The 15,680-nt window shown below is 40.2% G+C and overlaps 2 protein-coding genes across 3 annotated transcripts in view; both read left to right on the forward strand.

The window, feature by feature from the left end:
* LOC145503238 (uncharacterized) overlaps positions 1 to 15,680 on the forward strand; it is a 145,109-nt gene that overhangs the window by 10,934 nt on the left and 118,495 nt on the right. The gene's annotated exons all lie outside the window — the stretch shown is intronic.
* On the forward strand, positions 3,155 to 11,752 carry LOC145503224 (heat shock 70 kDa protein 12A-like). Of its 2 annotated transcripts, XM_081482709.1 has the most exons (5): positions 3,155 to 5,410; positions 7,122 to 7,438; positions 7,912 to 8,136; positions 9,516 to 9,693; positions 10,014 to 11,752. In XM_081482709.1, exons 1-5 carry the CDS (start codon positions 5,398 to 5,400, stop codon positions 11,087 to 11,089), a joined length of 1,809 nt encoding a protein of 602 aa, XP_081338835.1. In that variant the 5' UTR covers positions 3,155 to 5,397; the 3' UTR covers positions 11,090 to 11,752. The 2 variants fall into 2 exon arrangements, with proteins under 2 accessions (XP_081338835.1, XP_081338834.1); XM_081482708.1 differs by having other exon boundaries at positions 3,155 to 7,438.

A 15,680-nucleotide genomic window follows, 5' to 3' on the forward strand; every position in this document is an offset into this window, starting at 1 on the left:
AATGAAAAGGTAAAGGAGCAACAATGAACTACCTGATTGAGATGTTCACCCGATTTGATTGTACCGGTATACGCATAGGTTTACTTCAAATTTTCAAGCCCAAAATATAAAGATACTGAAGGAAAGTTATCTAAATACCGGAAGGCCATGTTAAAAATTCAAACCGTAATTGGTTTAAACATCTGCTACCCACTCAACCAATGGCGATTTAGTCCTGCGCCTTTCCCCGCAGTTGGCACTGGTTACATACATTGGCTTCGAATTCTCATTGTTTCATTCCGGTAGTTCTGATTCTTTTGACAGACCCTTGCAACTACTTTGGTTTTAGATTTTCCTCGTTCAAATGAAGACTCCCCAAAAATTGCGACTTAATAACCTGCTATTTTGTTCTTATCAAACAGCAAGGATTTCCTTGCTTCACAGTATCCTTCACTGTAAACGTGCGGCGCCAAGAATCTCACTACCCAGCAGACGTCTTTGATGTTCTAATGCTGAATTTCAAGGAGAGTGCACTAACCTGCAACCTTGATTGCTTTTTTAAGGTATGCTATTATCTCTTGTGTTTAAAAGCTTCTGCCTGCGAGACCGGGTCAAACTTGGAAATGAGGGTTACCGATGTTCCCAAAAATCCACACACGAAGTCCTTATGCAGACTTATGAAAAATGTTTTAGCTTCATTGATCGTTTTCCACAAGATCAAATTTGAGTTCTGGATATCAGCTCCTTGAGGGGTCCTGTGAGGCTACTCACGGAGTAAGAAATGATTTCAAAAAAAAAAACAAAAGTAATTTACGTAAAGCCCAATGCTTAAGCTTTCATAGGGAGAAATATTGGCTCGCAAGAATAATTCTCTTGCCTGTGCTATTCATCAGAATGTAGGCCTCTTATAAGCAAATCAAAAGGAACCGGTAATGATCTAATTATATTTATAATTAAGTTTCCATACAACGCGCGCTCTGATTGGCTGAAAGAGCGTGCTTTATCAGAGAACAGAGCACGATTTGATGACGGTAAGTTGGCTTTCAAATTTCTGCTTCGGAATTTTGACAAATTTGACCCAAATTAAACATCCCCTGTGATTCACACAAACGAAATGGAAACGAGCTTTTTGTCTGTGGTAAATATGGCTCACAGAGACCATTGTTAGCAACAGTAGTGTTAAAACTGTACTAAAATAACAAGTTTTGCTAGATTCCCGCCGACAAAACACGTAGCGAAGTAAACAAATTCTCAACCTAAACAGTGCTTCGATAAAAGACATTACATTTGTTACGAAGGCAGAAATTATACTTAAGAAGTAAAACAACGACAGAAAACAACAACTGAACTGTCTCTGTTTACGACGAGAAGCTTTATTTTTGCAAAAATGCTCAATTGCTCAAACAACACTTACATGTAGTGTAGTAGCGCTCGTTCTCCGGTCATCTCAGCGAAGTGAACAGAGGAGTGGTCAGTGCAAAGCTTGCTCTGATATTCTCTTCTGTGCTCGGAGTAGAACCAGTGGGAGCCGTTTAGTCTCTAACTTTTACGCTAGTTCGGGCAATCTTGCTGCATGCGGCTACAAGCCGTAAATAACTGTAGCCCCGTTCAAATTCAACTCGGCATTTTACATTTTCATCCGCAAGCTTTGAGCTCCGCGTTTCGTAATTTCCACTGGAAAAGTGCACGTTTTCATGGGCCACAATACGGCCGGATTCCTCTGAACTATAAACCTTCACCTGGCTTTAGATCCGTATTTAAAATTTAACTTAAAAGCGAACTTCGAAGGCATCGTTCTTCTCGAAAGCCGCTCAAGCTACTCGAAACTGAAACCTTAGCTGAAGTCCAGTTTGTGATTGACAGCTATTGCTACGTTAGCCAATCAAATTATTTGAACAATTCTAACAAGGATTGTGATTGGCTTATTTTAGCGTGCTTTATCAGAGAACAGTTCACGGCTGACGCCACTTTTGCTCGTTTGGAAAATAAAGTTTGGTTTGAAAATTCAGCCAAATGCGTGGGGAAATTATCGGATTCTTTATCATAGACAAATAAAGAAGCCTCGACTGTGCTCTGTTCTGTCGTAAAGCACTTAGGAAGCGGTTGAACACTCAAGAAGTAGGGAAAAACACTCGACTACGTCTCGTGTTTTCCCCTACACTTGTTTCGTGCTCTGCCGCTTCCTGCGTGCTTTACAACAGAACAGAGCACAGTCGAGGCTTCTTTATTTGTTAATGGATAGCCACGATTTTCATTGCCCAAAATTTGGTCAAAATTTGACCTCACAGGACCCCCATGGGGCTGATATCCAGAACTCGGATGTAAAACGATCAACGAAGCTAAAACTTTGTCATTTTACGTAACTCTGCATAAAGACTTTGTGTGTGGATTTTAGGAAAATCGGCCAACCGTCATTTTCATTTCCATTTCCATTTCCCCGGTCTCTCAGGCAGAAGTTCTTAAGATTCTTATTGTGAAACGATTTTGCTACCAACAAAAAAATAGTTTAAATTCAGATACAAAAATTAGCTGTCGTGATATGAGCACCTTTATTCTGGCTTTATTATGAACTTGTATTTGTTAAAGGGGCGTTTGGTTGTCTTTATTTTAGGAAGGGCGGAGATGAAGGAGGAGGTGGGCCTAATTTATCAGCGAGTATAGGGCCTTTCAAGATGGTTGGTTTAAATTTAGAATAGATGCTGCTTCTGAATAATTTTATAGTGAGGCACTCAAACCATGAACACCAGACTTTCCTGAACATTTTTTCACGATTATCCAGCACTAGCCATGGGGCCACCGCGCCTCCACAACGTCTCCATTACGAAAGCTCTAAACCGTAGGATCATTTTAAAGAACACGGCATAACTTGTATTTGTGGCGGGTGTTGAGGACAAGGCTTGTCATTGGATTTAGGTTCTTAAATCCTTGAGGACTTTTTTATGCGACTGGGAGAGGAGCCTCTAGGGTGTAAGAGGAATTTTAAGGTAGTCTTAACTTACTTGTAATAGCGTGAATTTAAAAATGTATTACAGGATGTTCTGCAAGTTGCTAGGAGAAAGTGGGGCGCGTGGCAGATGGAGGATAAATATTTCCAGCTCTCACCAAGTACGTACATATTACATGATCCAACAGTTGTTTCGTACATAAAAGGGTGCATCCGTCTGTCATAGAGAATGGTAACTCAGATCCCACCCATGCAGCTAGAATACAAATCCTCGTATCTGCAAGATATTCACACCAAAATTGGCTATCACAAAAGTCCAGACATGCTCACAAAGGGGATAAGACCCTCCGGACAAGATCAAGGAGAGGAGATTGCTTGTTACAAGTGGCCTGGACTCCTGGATGGAGGAGGAAGACTGATTCGAACTGGCGAGGTTTTTTGCAAGATAAAAGATAAGCGTTAAGATAGAACAGAAATATATTTGTTAAAGTGCACGCATTTTACCGTCGCTCACGATTTTCGCCTGTTTCTTCCTCAGAGGAAATTCAGCGATTGTCCTTAAAGGCCCTTAGTCAGCCTCCTCCATTTTCGATGCCATGAAAATTATTGATATTGCATGGTGAAGCGAAATCTTATTGCTTTGCTGAAAGTTGTGTTCCTGAAAGTATGTTTAATTATCTTGAGCAGTTTCACAGTGATTTCCTTCGGGTGGACATGCTCCGAATGAAATATAATAGCCAAACTCTCGCATGTAAACAACAACAACAAAAAAAGCTGTGGCTGACTAGGGCACTAACAGTAAAGCCTGCGCTATGTTATTTTATAGGTTAGTCGATTACTTTAAGGACGCTTCACAATATAGCCGCATATTTATTCGCGAGGCTTCTCCACATTTGAGTAAGCCGTCTTAGAATGCACCTGCGACAACGAGCAGAGGTCTCTCTTATCAACAAGGTAAAGTATCCTTGCGAACAAATCTGCGAAAGTTAATGCGAAAATAAGCAGTCTGCATTGTTAAGTAGAGCAACATGTTATGTTAATTTAAGTTAGGTGTCCACGATGGCGGCAAATGATGAAAGTTAAAAAATTGCTGTTCGCGATGTTAAAAGTTGTCGTCACCATTGAACAAATAAAATCTAATTTCAATATATCACAGCGAGTTTTCGCTGGAAAGCAACCGCAAGAACACATATAAACACTTATTTGATGTGAAATCACTAGATGTTTTGACCTTCATGATTGTGATTGAACTTCAAACTATCACCAACTTTATTACGTTTAGATTTACGCTTGCGACGCAAGTAGAAAGTTAAAATAGTTACGTCATAACAGTGTTTCATGTCAGCGAAGTTTGCCAGGTTTTCGGTAGAATGAAAAGTCTAAAAGTAGAAGTAGTCCTTCTCCTTCTTAGGGTACCCCCAGCATTTGATCCGTACTCCTGGGTGGAAAATGCCATTGCAAGAATAAAGCGTGTTTCCCAAGAACAACAAAGCGACTGCGGTAATGGTCGAACCCAGTCTGCTTTACTAGCATGTTAACCATTAGGACATCACGTACCCTGTCAGTAAAAGGAAACCAGGTTAAATATGAACGATGATGATGCCTAACAACCTTATTAAAATTAATCAAAAAAAGTTCTAAATTATGAAATGGCACCTTGTCAAAACATGGTTGCGATAAGAACGTCAAGCCAGGAGAACGGAGAGTCCACACAATAAATTGCTTTCTAGTAAATCACAAGAAAGTTCAAAACACTTTTTCGGGCATAATGTTACTCAGATGAAGGCAGCGAGAGAGCTTCCAGAAATTTTTCATTATTTTTTTTCTTTTTTGTGTCAGCTACAATTGCAAGAATTTTTAAAATCAAAGAGTTCTAACGTTTAATTTGATGGTTATCGGTATAATTACCTGATTTGCATATTTGCCCATCGCATATAGCAAAAGTTGTACATGTTTAGATATGATATCAAAAGGGCACTATCAAGGCGACCTTGCTCGTTTTCGGTCGAAACAGCTCTAACAGTATGACTACAGCTGAGAATACCTTCTTTCGTACACGATGCTCCCAGAATACACAAACTCACCAAAGCTAAGCAAACTATAGCAAAACGAACTTTTAGCGATTTTTCCAATACAAAACGACTTATTTTCTACCCTAAATTGTCGAGCCAGTCCTGCGCTGTAATTAGCAAAAAGAAGAAAATAAAAAACCGCCCGGTCTTAAGCTTCTTCCTGCTTCTTGGTAAGAAGAAAAAAAAAAAAAAAAAATCCGGCTGGCCGCTTAGGGGACTCAAGGTTTCCGAGAATAAACGGATGTCGACCATTCAACCAATCGCAGCGTCGACGTTTCCGTTAGGGGAATTTTCCTTCTGTTCTTGTTGATTCCCGGAAAAAAAAGGTTATTTCGAGCAGACTCGAGTTTAGTCTGAATTAATTTTTAGACATCAAGCATTAAGAGATCGAGGACAACAATCATGGCATTCAAAGGTAGGAGAATCTTTATACAAGTAATGCAGGTTGATTTTGTTCCGTATGGATAAGCAGTAGACTAGCAGTAGATCGCGTAAGTGGTGAAAGTGAAACTAGCAAACAAATTATTTTAAAATAATTTCTGCTATTTCCCCACAATTCAACATATTGTGACTTTGTAACAAGTAAACACAGAATTACCTGATTTTGGAAGCGAAATATTCAGTGTACAAGTGCATGTGCTGTCAGTACCACTTTTCAAATATGTAACTCTGTATAATAAACTAATACTGTGGCAGCTTGTGATTTCTCAATTCGCTTCTGTATTCTACAAGAAAACGGACACAAGTTACGTTAACAGCCCGAGAGTGTTTAAATAAACAAAATTGAAAGTCAGATGCTTTCGAGGTTCACAGTGTGACCTAGCTAGCTCATTCATTTAGGATATTTACAGCGTGCGCTCGCATTTTGTCTGGTAGCCATCGTGAATTTGTTCCACTTTAGATAAATCATTAATTTGTCCTTGTAGCTTACTTATTCGTAATCGCACGATAAATAACACAGACAACAAATTACAATACGATTTATGTGCCTAATTTCCATGAAAACACTGTCTGTGTAAACCGGAAATGGGCTTGGAACACACAGGAAATGCAATGATATAAATGGTGCTTTGAAACAATTAAAACATACAGTCACACGTTACTTGCTTACTGCACTTACTTACAAATCACTTATAAAATTTCTCTTATTCTTTAATGTTTTTATTATGAGCAAAACAGGTGTACTTTGAGTGTTTTTATTGTCATTATTAGTTTTGTTTATCCATGTACGCGAGCGTTTGAGAGAGACGCGAAAACGGTTACCTAGGATTATAATAGCCTCACGAGTTCTCTTTTCTGATGGATATGTCCACGAAAACAAACCGACAATTATTAAACCATGTTTTGATAGATTTAAAGCAGTAGTAGATAACAGACAGCTTTGGTTAATTTTCGTTCCGACTCGATGTGTTTATTCGACATTTCACGACTCGTCGCTTCCTTCCTAAACTGTATTTTTTCACAATTGATGCCTCGCGTCGTAAAATGTCGAATCGGACGAACTTGTATCTCGAAACGCAGTCCATCTAGGCTATAGCTACAGATTCCAGAAGACAACAGGTAAGTTAAATTTCTACTATTTTAATTCTGTTAACGAGTATTTTTTTTTTTTTTTTTGAGTATTAGCTTCTCCCGTTTACGAATATAAAGCCTGTAGTTCCATATGTCAATTTCCTGCAGTGCTATTGTCACGTACGGGCGTGTCACTTTAATTTGTTGAAATCTATCGGCAGGCCCGAAAGCAAGCTTAACGAATCCTGCCACAACGTTGATGGCTTTTTTGAACTCGCATCATAAGATATATATCTTGGTTAGATTCATCTATTTTAGTTCAGTAGGACAGGTTAAAAGAGTGGCCAATGTGTAATAATTATTCTTGTCTTTACTGAATCACATTGATACTGCGGGCGTCTACAGAAATACGGCAAAGCCATGCTATCATTTCCCAGATATTTTCCCAAGATTTATCTGTGTTTATTATTAATTAAGTCTGAGGGAAACCGTAGTACGAAACAGAAATCTGTGTCAGGGACTCATATTTTTCTTTGTCCCACGCTCGTGTCATGTTGATCAGTTCATCTTTCATATTTTCATGAGGTTTGTGAACAAAATATTTCTCTTTGCAGCGTTTGAAGGTTTAGTATATTCTGAAAGTTCAAGCTACATAGCAGTAGTTGCCATCGACTTTGGGACAACATACAGTGGGTTTGCCTTTGCCTTTAATCACAAGGAAGGAAAAGGAGGGATCCATATGAACAAAGCATGGGGCCATGACCAGGGAGGTGCAACTCTCAAAACACCGACCTCTCTACTCCTGCGTCCCAACGGTCAATTTGACTCGTTTGGATACGAAGCGGATGAGAAGTATGCCAATTTCGTTTGCGGGGAAGATAGAGAGTATCTGTACTTCAAACAGTTTAAAATGAAGCTCCATAAATCAGAGGTAAATCTAAAATCTGCGCTCAGGCATGAAACTTACATAAGGTTGTAGGAGCCATCATTTGTCTTGTGGGACGTCCCCGTGAAGGCCATGCAAGCGAACTGATACCCCAGCATGCACCGTTAGATTGAGTGGTTGGGATCGATGCTGGGGAGCCTTGACCAAATGTGGTCACTTTACTATTTATCTGTTCAAAACAGGTCAGAAACAGGTCAGCGGCTTTAGCAACGTGAGCTCTTTAAAATTTGCATTTCCTTACCTGTATACCAAAAAACTAGTATTTGAAATCTCATCGGCTATAACTGCTTTTCGTTTTTAACTTATCGTAAACAAACTGCATGCTAAATCACGATGACGCCGAGTTAACATGTATGATAGTACTTTATTAAATTCCTGAGGAGAAACATTATCGTTGTAAAAATATTGCTCATTTATTTTCAAACATTCCAACCAATACACTCATTTATTTGTAATAGACTTTGGACCGTAAAACCAAGCTCACGGCACGAAATGGCAGAGAAGTGGATGCTCTACATGTCTTTTCTCACTCAATAAGATACCTTAAAGATCAAGCTATTGAAATCATCCAAGAAAGGACCGGTGATGAACATTACAGTGCCAAGGACATCCAGTGGGTTATAACAGTTCCTGCCATTTGGAAACCCGCGGCTAAGCAATTCATGAGGGAAGCTGCTTATAAGGTAAAATATTACCAAACTGGGGCCAAAGGTCTGATGATTACACGTCATGTGACGTCACATTATGTCAGGACAAAAAGAATTCCTCATATTGTAGGACAAGCCGGCTGATACAAAGATTATCCAGGAGAGGGGTTACATCCACATATCCCCAGCCTCACTTTTACTACACTAGGGTTAAGAATTGGAAAACACAGTTTTTAAATGTACCGTGGCTGAATTTGGGATGTTACTTTTCTTCTGCAATGTTACGGCTACTCTAAAATTCATATGTCAGCCTAGACAGATGTACCCCACGTATAACCTAGCCTGGATAATCCAAGAACTCTGATACTTACTGTTGAAGAAATCCACAAACAAATTGTACACTGAAGATGTTTATTCTGCTACTCGTCCTTCCGTCGGTTCGGTACAGCTGAAAGTTACAAATGTAAAGCTCGCGACTCGAACAAATATTGAATTACAAAAAAACAAATACAAATTAGCGACCACTTACATATTTTTGGGCATGTTCAGGCCTAATCAAGATGTCAACATCGAGAAAGTAAAAGGCGAAGGTAAAAGCAAACTTTCCGCCTACACACAAAACAACGCACATCAAACTGCTCAGAGCACATGGTCGCAGAAATCACGTGGCCCGCCCAAGGGGGGTACAGAGAGGCACGGTAAGGCAAACTGTCTCTAACACTTACCCCTTAGTCATTACAGCCCCCAATATATAAAATGCGGGCTACAGCTATTTTATGGTTTGAGGGTTAAGTTTTCGCCCCGGTTACAGTCTACAATACAATTACCGACCGATTATATGTAGCTTTCTTTGCATGCGCAATTCCATGCCAAATTTAGGGAAATGATTATATATGGGTTGTTGTCTAAGCGTGATGTTAAAGGTGGCTGGATATCGGTCAAGTTTGTTTTCTTGCGTGTTTATAGACCAAGACGGAGTCGAGGACCAAAGACTCGCAAAAAAAAAACGAGGCCATGCAATATCCAGCCATCTACCCCGAACAAGCTTCGTCAATAGAAGATTTATTATGTGGCTTTCGAGGAAAAATTTCTTGCAGGACACGGCGGGTAGTGCCGCGCGGCAAGACAGCCCCATCTTGCCCACTTGGGTAGCCAATCATAGCGCAGGATTCGGTTCTTCGGTTCTTGCACACTCATAGAACTGAACATATAACAACAAAAGAAAATACAAACCTTATTACTATTTACGAGTAAGCTGATACTTGGTATGCGACTATATTTTTGAATAAATTCTCAAAGCAACTCAAGCATCTTGGCTGTTCTTCAATCTACCAAACCAAACCACAAGGTAGAACCGGTGATGTACGTGATAATTACTTTATGTCACATGGATGTCGGTTTTAATTTTTTTAAAGGGCGGGATAGCATCAGCTGATAATCCTGAACAGCTGCTCATAGCCTTGGAACCGGAATGCGCCTCAGCGTACTGCCGAGAAAAAAAGATGAGAGAGTTCTCCAGTAAGAAGGGAGATGTTAGTGTATCTGAAGTCTTCGCAAGGCCTGGATCAAGATACCTAGTGATTGATGTCGGAGGTAATGAGAGTTTCTTTCTCGTGAAAATTACTCTACATATTTTTTAACAAGTTCTCTGTCAGGAGACTCCAGGCTTTTTCTTTAACCAAAATGATCGCGGTTGCGTTTTTCCTTTCACCAAAAATTCCAGGAATACTAGTGGAAAGCAAATGGAGCAATCCTTTTCGAAAATGTTGGTCGAAAATTGTACACCTCGGAAGTAAAACAGGAAGCCAGTGAATAACGGCGCTGCAAATCGTTAATTTCTAAAACTGACTGCAAGTTTCCTTTATGCTACCATTTCCTGCTGAACCAATTAAACCTTGGCTTATTTTCTACAGGTGGAACTTTAGATGTCACAGCTCATGAAATCCTGACAAATGGCAATATTAAAGAAGTCCATCAAGTGACAGGAGGGCCATACGGTGGAACAAAAGTTGACGAGGAGTTCGTGTCCCTGCTTAAGAAGTTCTTTGGAACTAAGGTTGTTGAGATATTCCGTGCAAACTACCCTGGAGAATGGCTCGAGCTGATGAACGAATTTGAAATGAAGAAAAGAGGACGTCGAGCTTCAGAGGGTGAAACAACAAGAATTCGACTTTCTCGCACTTTTACTTCACTGGTGTCAGAGCATGATGGACATGATCTCGCAGAACGCTTTGCGAATTCCTGTGCAGTTGAGGACATAAAATTCGTCAGAAACGAATACTTGTGTTTGGGATCCACGGCGATGAAAAAGTTGTTTGATCCAGTGATTAAAGGGATCATGGAGCACCTGAAAAATCTCCTAAAAAGCCGTGCCTTAAAAAGAGTGGAATTTATCTTTCTGGTTGGGGGATTTGCAGAGTCCGTGTTACTCCAGGACGCCATTAAAAAGCAATTTAGCAGTCAGTTCACCATCCTTGTCCCTAGCAATGCCGGGATTGCGGTTGTTCAGGGAGCGGTAATGTTTGGTCAAAGACCTGGCGTCATTGCTTCCCGGCAAATGTCCACTACTTATGGTATCGAGGTTTACCGTCTGTTTGATGCCAGTATTCATCCCATCGACAAAAAGGAAGACGTGGAAGGAGTCAGTTGCTGTAAGGACTGCCTTGATGTTCTCGTCAAGGAGGGTGAAGTCGTTCAAGTTGAAGAAAAGAGGCATTTCACCTACGCACCCACAACAAGCAACCAAAACGAGATTGAGGTAAAATTTTACACCCCTAAAGTCCCGGATGCAAAGTTCGTAACAGACCCAGGAGTTGGTCCGTCTATAGGGAAGATAACAGTTTCTTCACCCGACATCTCAAGGGGAAAGGATCGGAAAATCAGCGTTTGCTTGTATTTTGGAGGTACAGAGATCAAGGTCACTGTAATTGATGTGGCGAGCGAGAACACTGAAACGGCTCACCTAGATTTTTTGTACAAACATGATTAAAAACGTGAGCGTGAACAAATAGGTTCTGAAGCTAAGGAACATTTGATTTCCTGGTCGCTTGGCAGAGTCAATAGTTTCAGTATATAGTGCAGCTATTTTGCATGTATCGCAGTTCATATAATAACTTCAATTTTCTTGAAATAACTGCTAGATACCGGCCCAATACGCTCTATCAATTGTTAAAGTTCTTTAAAATATAATAACAGGCATTGCGCGATGACATCAGTTAGAGCTGTTGGAATAAATAAAACGCTTGGTAACTGTTGTAATAAGGGCAAAGAGTAGCATTTGAAGTTATCAATTCCTTATAATTATCCTACTACATGTAATCCATTTTTGGGAGTGTTAATTTATGCCGAAGAGCATGAAATTTTGGGCCAGTAATAACTGAATGATCTTTGTTATCAATTGTTGCTTCTGTTCCTGATCTTATCGGCTAGAGCATAAATTTAATTTACACTACACTAAATTACCCAGATAATCTCTTTTGAACTGGAACTAGCTTGCAACTGAGGCTAACGCGGGGAGTCTTTTCAAATTCAAATGATATGAAAGAATTGATCATGCTTAGCGTGCGTACATCGAGTTATGGTTGCACGTGGGAAGTTTGGAGAGCACGAAAGAAGAGGTGCTCGAGGCGATAGCCGAGAGCAATGCTAGCTTCTTGAGTGCTCTCCAAACTTTCCAAGTGCATCCATAACTCGATATACGCACAGCTAAAAGCATGAACCAATTATTTTATAACATGGCCACAACAAACTCGGGTGCTAAAACATGCTTTATTTGTGATCAACTACAAAGTTCTCACAATACACGGTGAAGGAAAACAAGGTCATTAGGATCCTAACACGCCACAATAAGTTGAGCAACGGTTGAAAGAAAACGCGTCACCTGGTTTCTAAAACTGTCAACGAAAAATTCGCTTCTTCGAATTAATTACAATGAAAATGTAGGCAAACAAAGTCAAAAATACGCAATGAAAATGTAGACAAACAAAGTCAAAATACTCAGGTTCAAGTATACATCTTACATGTAGCTTGCCGAATGTCAAAGGCTCGAAGTAGAGTTTGGATTGTTCAGAATAATCGTCACTTTGCCGAAACTTAAACAAAAGGAACTTGCACTATAAACTCGACGGAAAGTTTGCAGCTAAAATTGAAACTGCACACGTTATCTTATACACGCCCGGCCGTGCGTACCTAGAGATTTCGTTCATGATTGCTTAATAAGAATTAGATACGACTGGCGAGCGCGCTATTTATATAATAATCTCTGTTTAATCTATTTCCCCGCGTAAGCCTCCATACGGATATGACCCATTGTTTTAAATTTATTTCAATTAATTCTCATCGATAGGCATTTTTACAGCCGGATGATAGGCGGTTACAAAATGTTTTGCAAGAGTTTTACGAGACTGGGCAAGCTATTTATATTGCAGGAGTCTCAGTGTTACAGAGGATGTTACAAATTTAAAGAAAAACAATTAGCTCTTATTAACCCTTTGAAGACCAAAAAAATGCCGTTTTTAACCCTTAAATCAGTTTTTTGGCTGCCATGACGCTAAATGGGCCTTAGTCTTACTGGAAAAGCTATTTTTTCCCCGAACGGATAGATTTCCCCAAGATTAGGTACAAAAATGTAGCATATTTTAATTTGGTACATGCGCATAAGCCAAAATTTGGACTTTTTTGCGATTGCCAATTCACAGCAATGCACTGTTGTACACAGCAATGCACTGCAGTGTAAATTAAGAGTCGATTCCTGTAAATACCGAGAATGAGATGACAGTCGCGAAATTTCGGATTTCTTCATATTCTGCCCAAATAACCTCTATAGTGAGTTGTTTTCGAAAATACCTTTTAAAGGTCCTGAAGCGCTTTAGTTTTTTCGAAATCGAGGAAAGTCCGGAAATCGCCATTTTAGCCGCCTGTCGCCGCCGAAAATGGCCGAAAATTGTGCATTTTCTTTTCGCTCGAACAGATCAACGCGATGATATCTATCAATATACTTTCGATAGCTCATAGTGCATGTCTTGCTGTTTCTAAAGCATTAATTTGATTAGCAAAAGCTCCAAATGTTATAATATTTTAGGCCGATACAAGTACCTTCATCGAAGCTCGTGAGCGAAAGGGCTAATTTTAGCTAATTTCAATACCATCAAAAGCCCACTGGTACATTGAATTTGAAGTGGAAACTAAAATTTTCTGAAAGCCCATACTCCATATTATGTTGTGTGAAAGTCCCTTCCGCGGCCCGAAAAAAGTACCCTGTCGAGAGCAATAAACATGTGGTACATTTTGAGAAATTCGTCATTCGTGAAACCAACATGGAACTTGGAAAGCTACCTTCATCAAGAACAAAAATAAGCGAATGGAAGCCTTTTTCGTCAATAAAGATGCTTGCAATCTGTTTTTGTTTCCTTTTAGATTGACCACATGATTAACTTTGGCAAACGTTTGCAATTAAATAAATACAGACGCTGCTTTTTTTATGCAAATTTATTTCGATCACCGGCACGTGCACATCCCCCGAAAAAGATTTTACTTCCGCCTACCGTATGTTTCTTTTTGAACGTTACAACTGTAGCACACATTATTCGTTCAATATCGGCAGTTTTAATTTTTGTGGAAGACCCACAGCCGAACCTGAGTTCAAGAAAAAAAAAAAGCATTTTGAAACGTGAAACTTGAGTACAGTTGCATCCATCATGTTTGGCGTAAAAATTCGAACACAACCATTTCATGTAAACAGGCACACTCTACTTTAAAAATAACCGTCTCATTGCAGCATTTCTTGAAATCCTGGTCCGAGACCAGGTAATGATAACAAAGCGCGAGCAGTTGGCGAAACCTCATGATCAACTGTCGCAAAGTTGTGGCATAATACGGCAAGGTAATTCGACCGTTGTATTTCTTACCCGTGTGCTTGCAATTCTAATATAATGGGTACAATTGCTCCTGTCTTTAGCACCAGATTTATAGATGAATCGTTCGTTTCCTATCACCCAATATGGCACATACCTCTGAATAAAACACGTACTGTGACATCATTTTGCTTGGAGTGTTCTAACAGTCGTCCGCCACTTGCAAAACGTGAGCAGCAAGACAGAAAATCACAAATGTTTCTTAGTCAATCGCGCTACGCTGTCCAGATTTCTTTCTTACGAAGTTTCCAGACTTCGCTCTCTTGTAAAGTTCCAAGACTTCGCCGTTCTATTGGCCGGTCCGAATAACTTCATGGTGTTAGTTGAATACTTGGCTTGACTTTGTTTGGTGGTCGTAGTTCAGACAAATCGGCAAATGGGGATTGCGTGACAATCGGGAACATATGACGTTTTGCAAAGTGAGTGAAGATGGCGACGTAGACCCCGAGGGGAGGGGACACCCATATAAAAAGGACGGGGGTGCTCGTGGAAATTTTGAAAAGAACCCTTAAGAGGTACCAAGATCCTGTTTTGTGGGCGTGGCTTAATTTTTTTTCTCTCCTAAGAGATACCAATTCTTACGTAACACATTATCTCCTGTCATATTTCTTTTCGGATCAGTACCCTAAAAGGCATCCCAAAAGCTCCCGCTGTGGACGTTTTGAGGCTAAACACCCTAAAGGCTACTTAAGCTTCATTTTTAACCCCTAACAGGTAGGAACAGCACCCCCGTCGTTTATATGGGAGTCTGCCCGCCTCGCCGGGGGCGTGGACAGGGAATGAAATCTGTTCCTTGTTCGCCTGGTGTAGGCAGGGTGTTTTCTCTCTACGTCTGCGTGAAAAAGTGGAAACTACATGTCGAACCTCCACTATCAGCTACCTCTACAGAAATGGCCACCTCTCTGCAACGGCCACTTTTTTCGCACTGGCGGACGGTCACTCTTATTTTTACCTCTCTAGAATGGCTACCTCCACGCAACGGCAACAGCCACTAAAACGTGTCCCAACTGCCAAAATAACCTCTCCGAAACGGCCAGCTAATCAACAACTGACGAACCCTGTCTACAAAACCCCATTTTTTATTGGACATGGTCACGAAACTTGATCTATACCGCGCGTCGTTGGTCTCTATTTCTGTTTGGTTTCTGTCTTATTGATATATTTTGATTGTGTTACGTATTTACATGTAACACTGAGCATTTTTTTTAAGATAAAAATCTTGAATCCCAAGAAGATATCGGTGTCGTACTTCACCCCTTCTGATACCGTTCCATAAAAGCCACTTTCTTCTGTTCCCAACGTGACCGTTGTAGAAAGTTTCGACTTGATTACCGTTAATAAAAAACCACACCCTTCCTATTCAACTTTAAAACACAGGTATATTGTTTATGCTTTCGGTATAGAAATGCACCGGGGACTTGGCTGGGATCGAAAAAGAAGGCCTAGGAGGCACTAGTCTTAAATGGGTACGTGTTGAGAATTTACGTACATATTCACTCTTGTTACTTTCTTTTTTAAAACTATATAGACTATACAGTCGAACCTCCACTAACGGTCACCTCTCCACAGCAGACTCCTCTCTACAACAGACACATTTTTTGTCCCGGTGGACAGTCCATACATTCGCTCTTACTTTTAACTCTAAAATGTGCAAAATAAGGTTACAAT

The sequence above is a fragment of the Orbicella franksi genome, chromosome 11 (assembly GCF_964199315.1).
Source record: "Orbicella franksi chromosome 11, jaOrbFran1.1, whole genome shotgun sequence".
Lineage (NCBI taxonomy): Eukaryota > Metazoa > Cnidaria > Anthozoa > Scleractinia > Merulinidae > Orbicella > Orbicella franksi.

Bases quoted from the DNA above. Each gene is read 5' to 3' on its own strand.
- LOC145503224 (XM_081482708.1), top strand. From the start codon at position 7,088: ATGAGGTTTGTGAACAAAATATTTCTCTTTGCAGCGTTTGAAGGTTTA. The intron at 7,439-7,911 runs GTAAATCTAAAA...TATTTGTAATAG, and splicing joins TGAAGCTCCATAAATCAGAG to ACTTTGGACCGTAAAACCAA. The intron at 8,137-9,515 runs GTAAAATATTAC...ATTTTTTTAAAG, and splicing joins TGAGGGAAGCTGCTTATAAG to GGCGGGATAGCATCAGCTGA.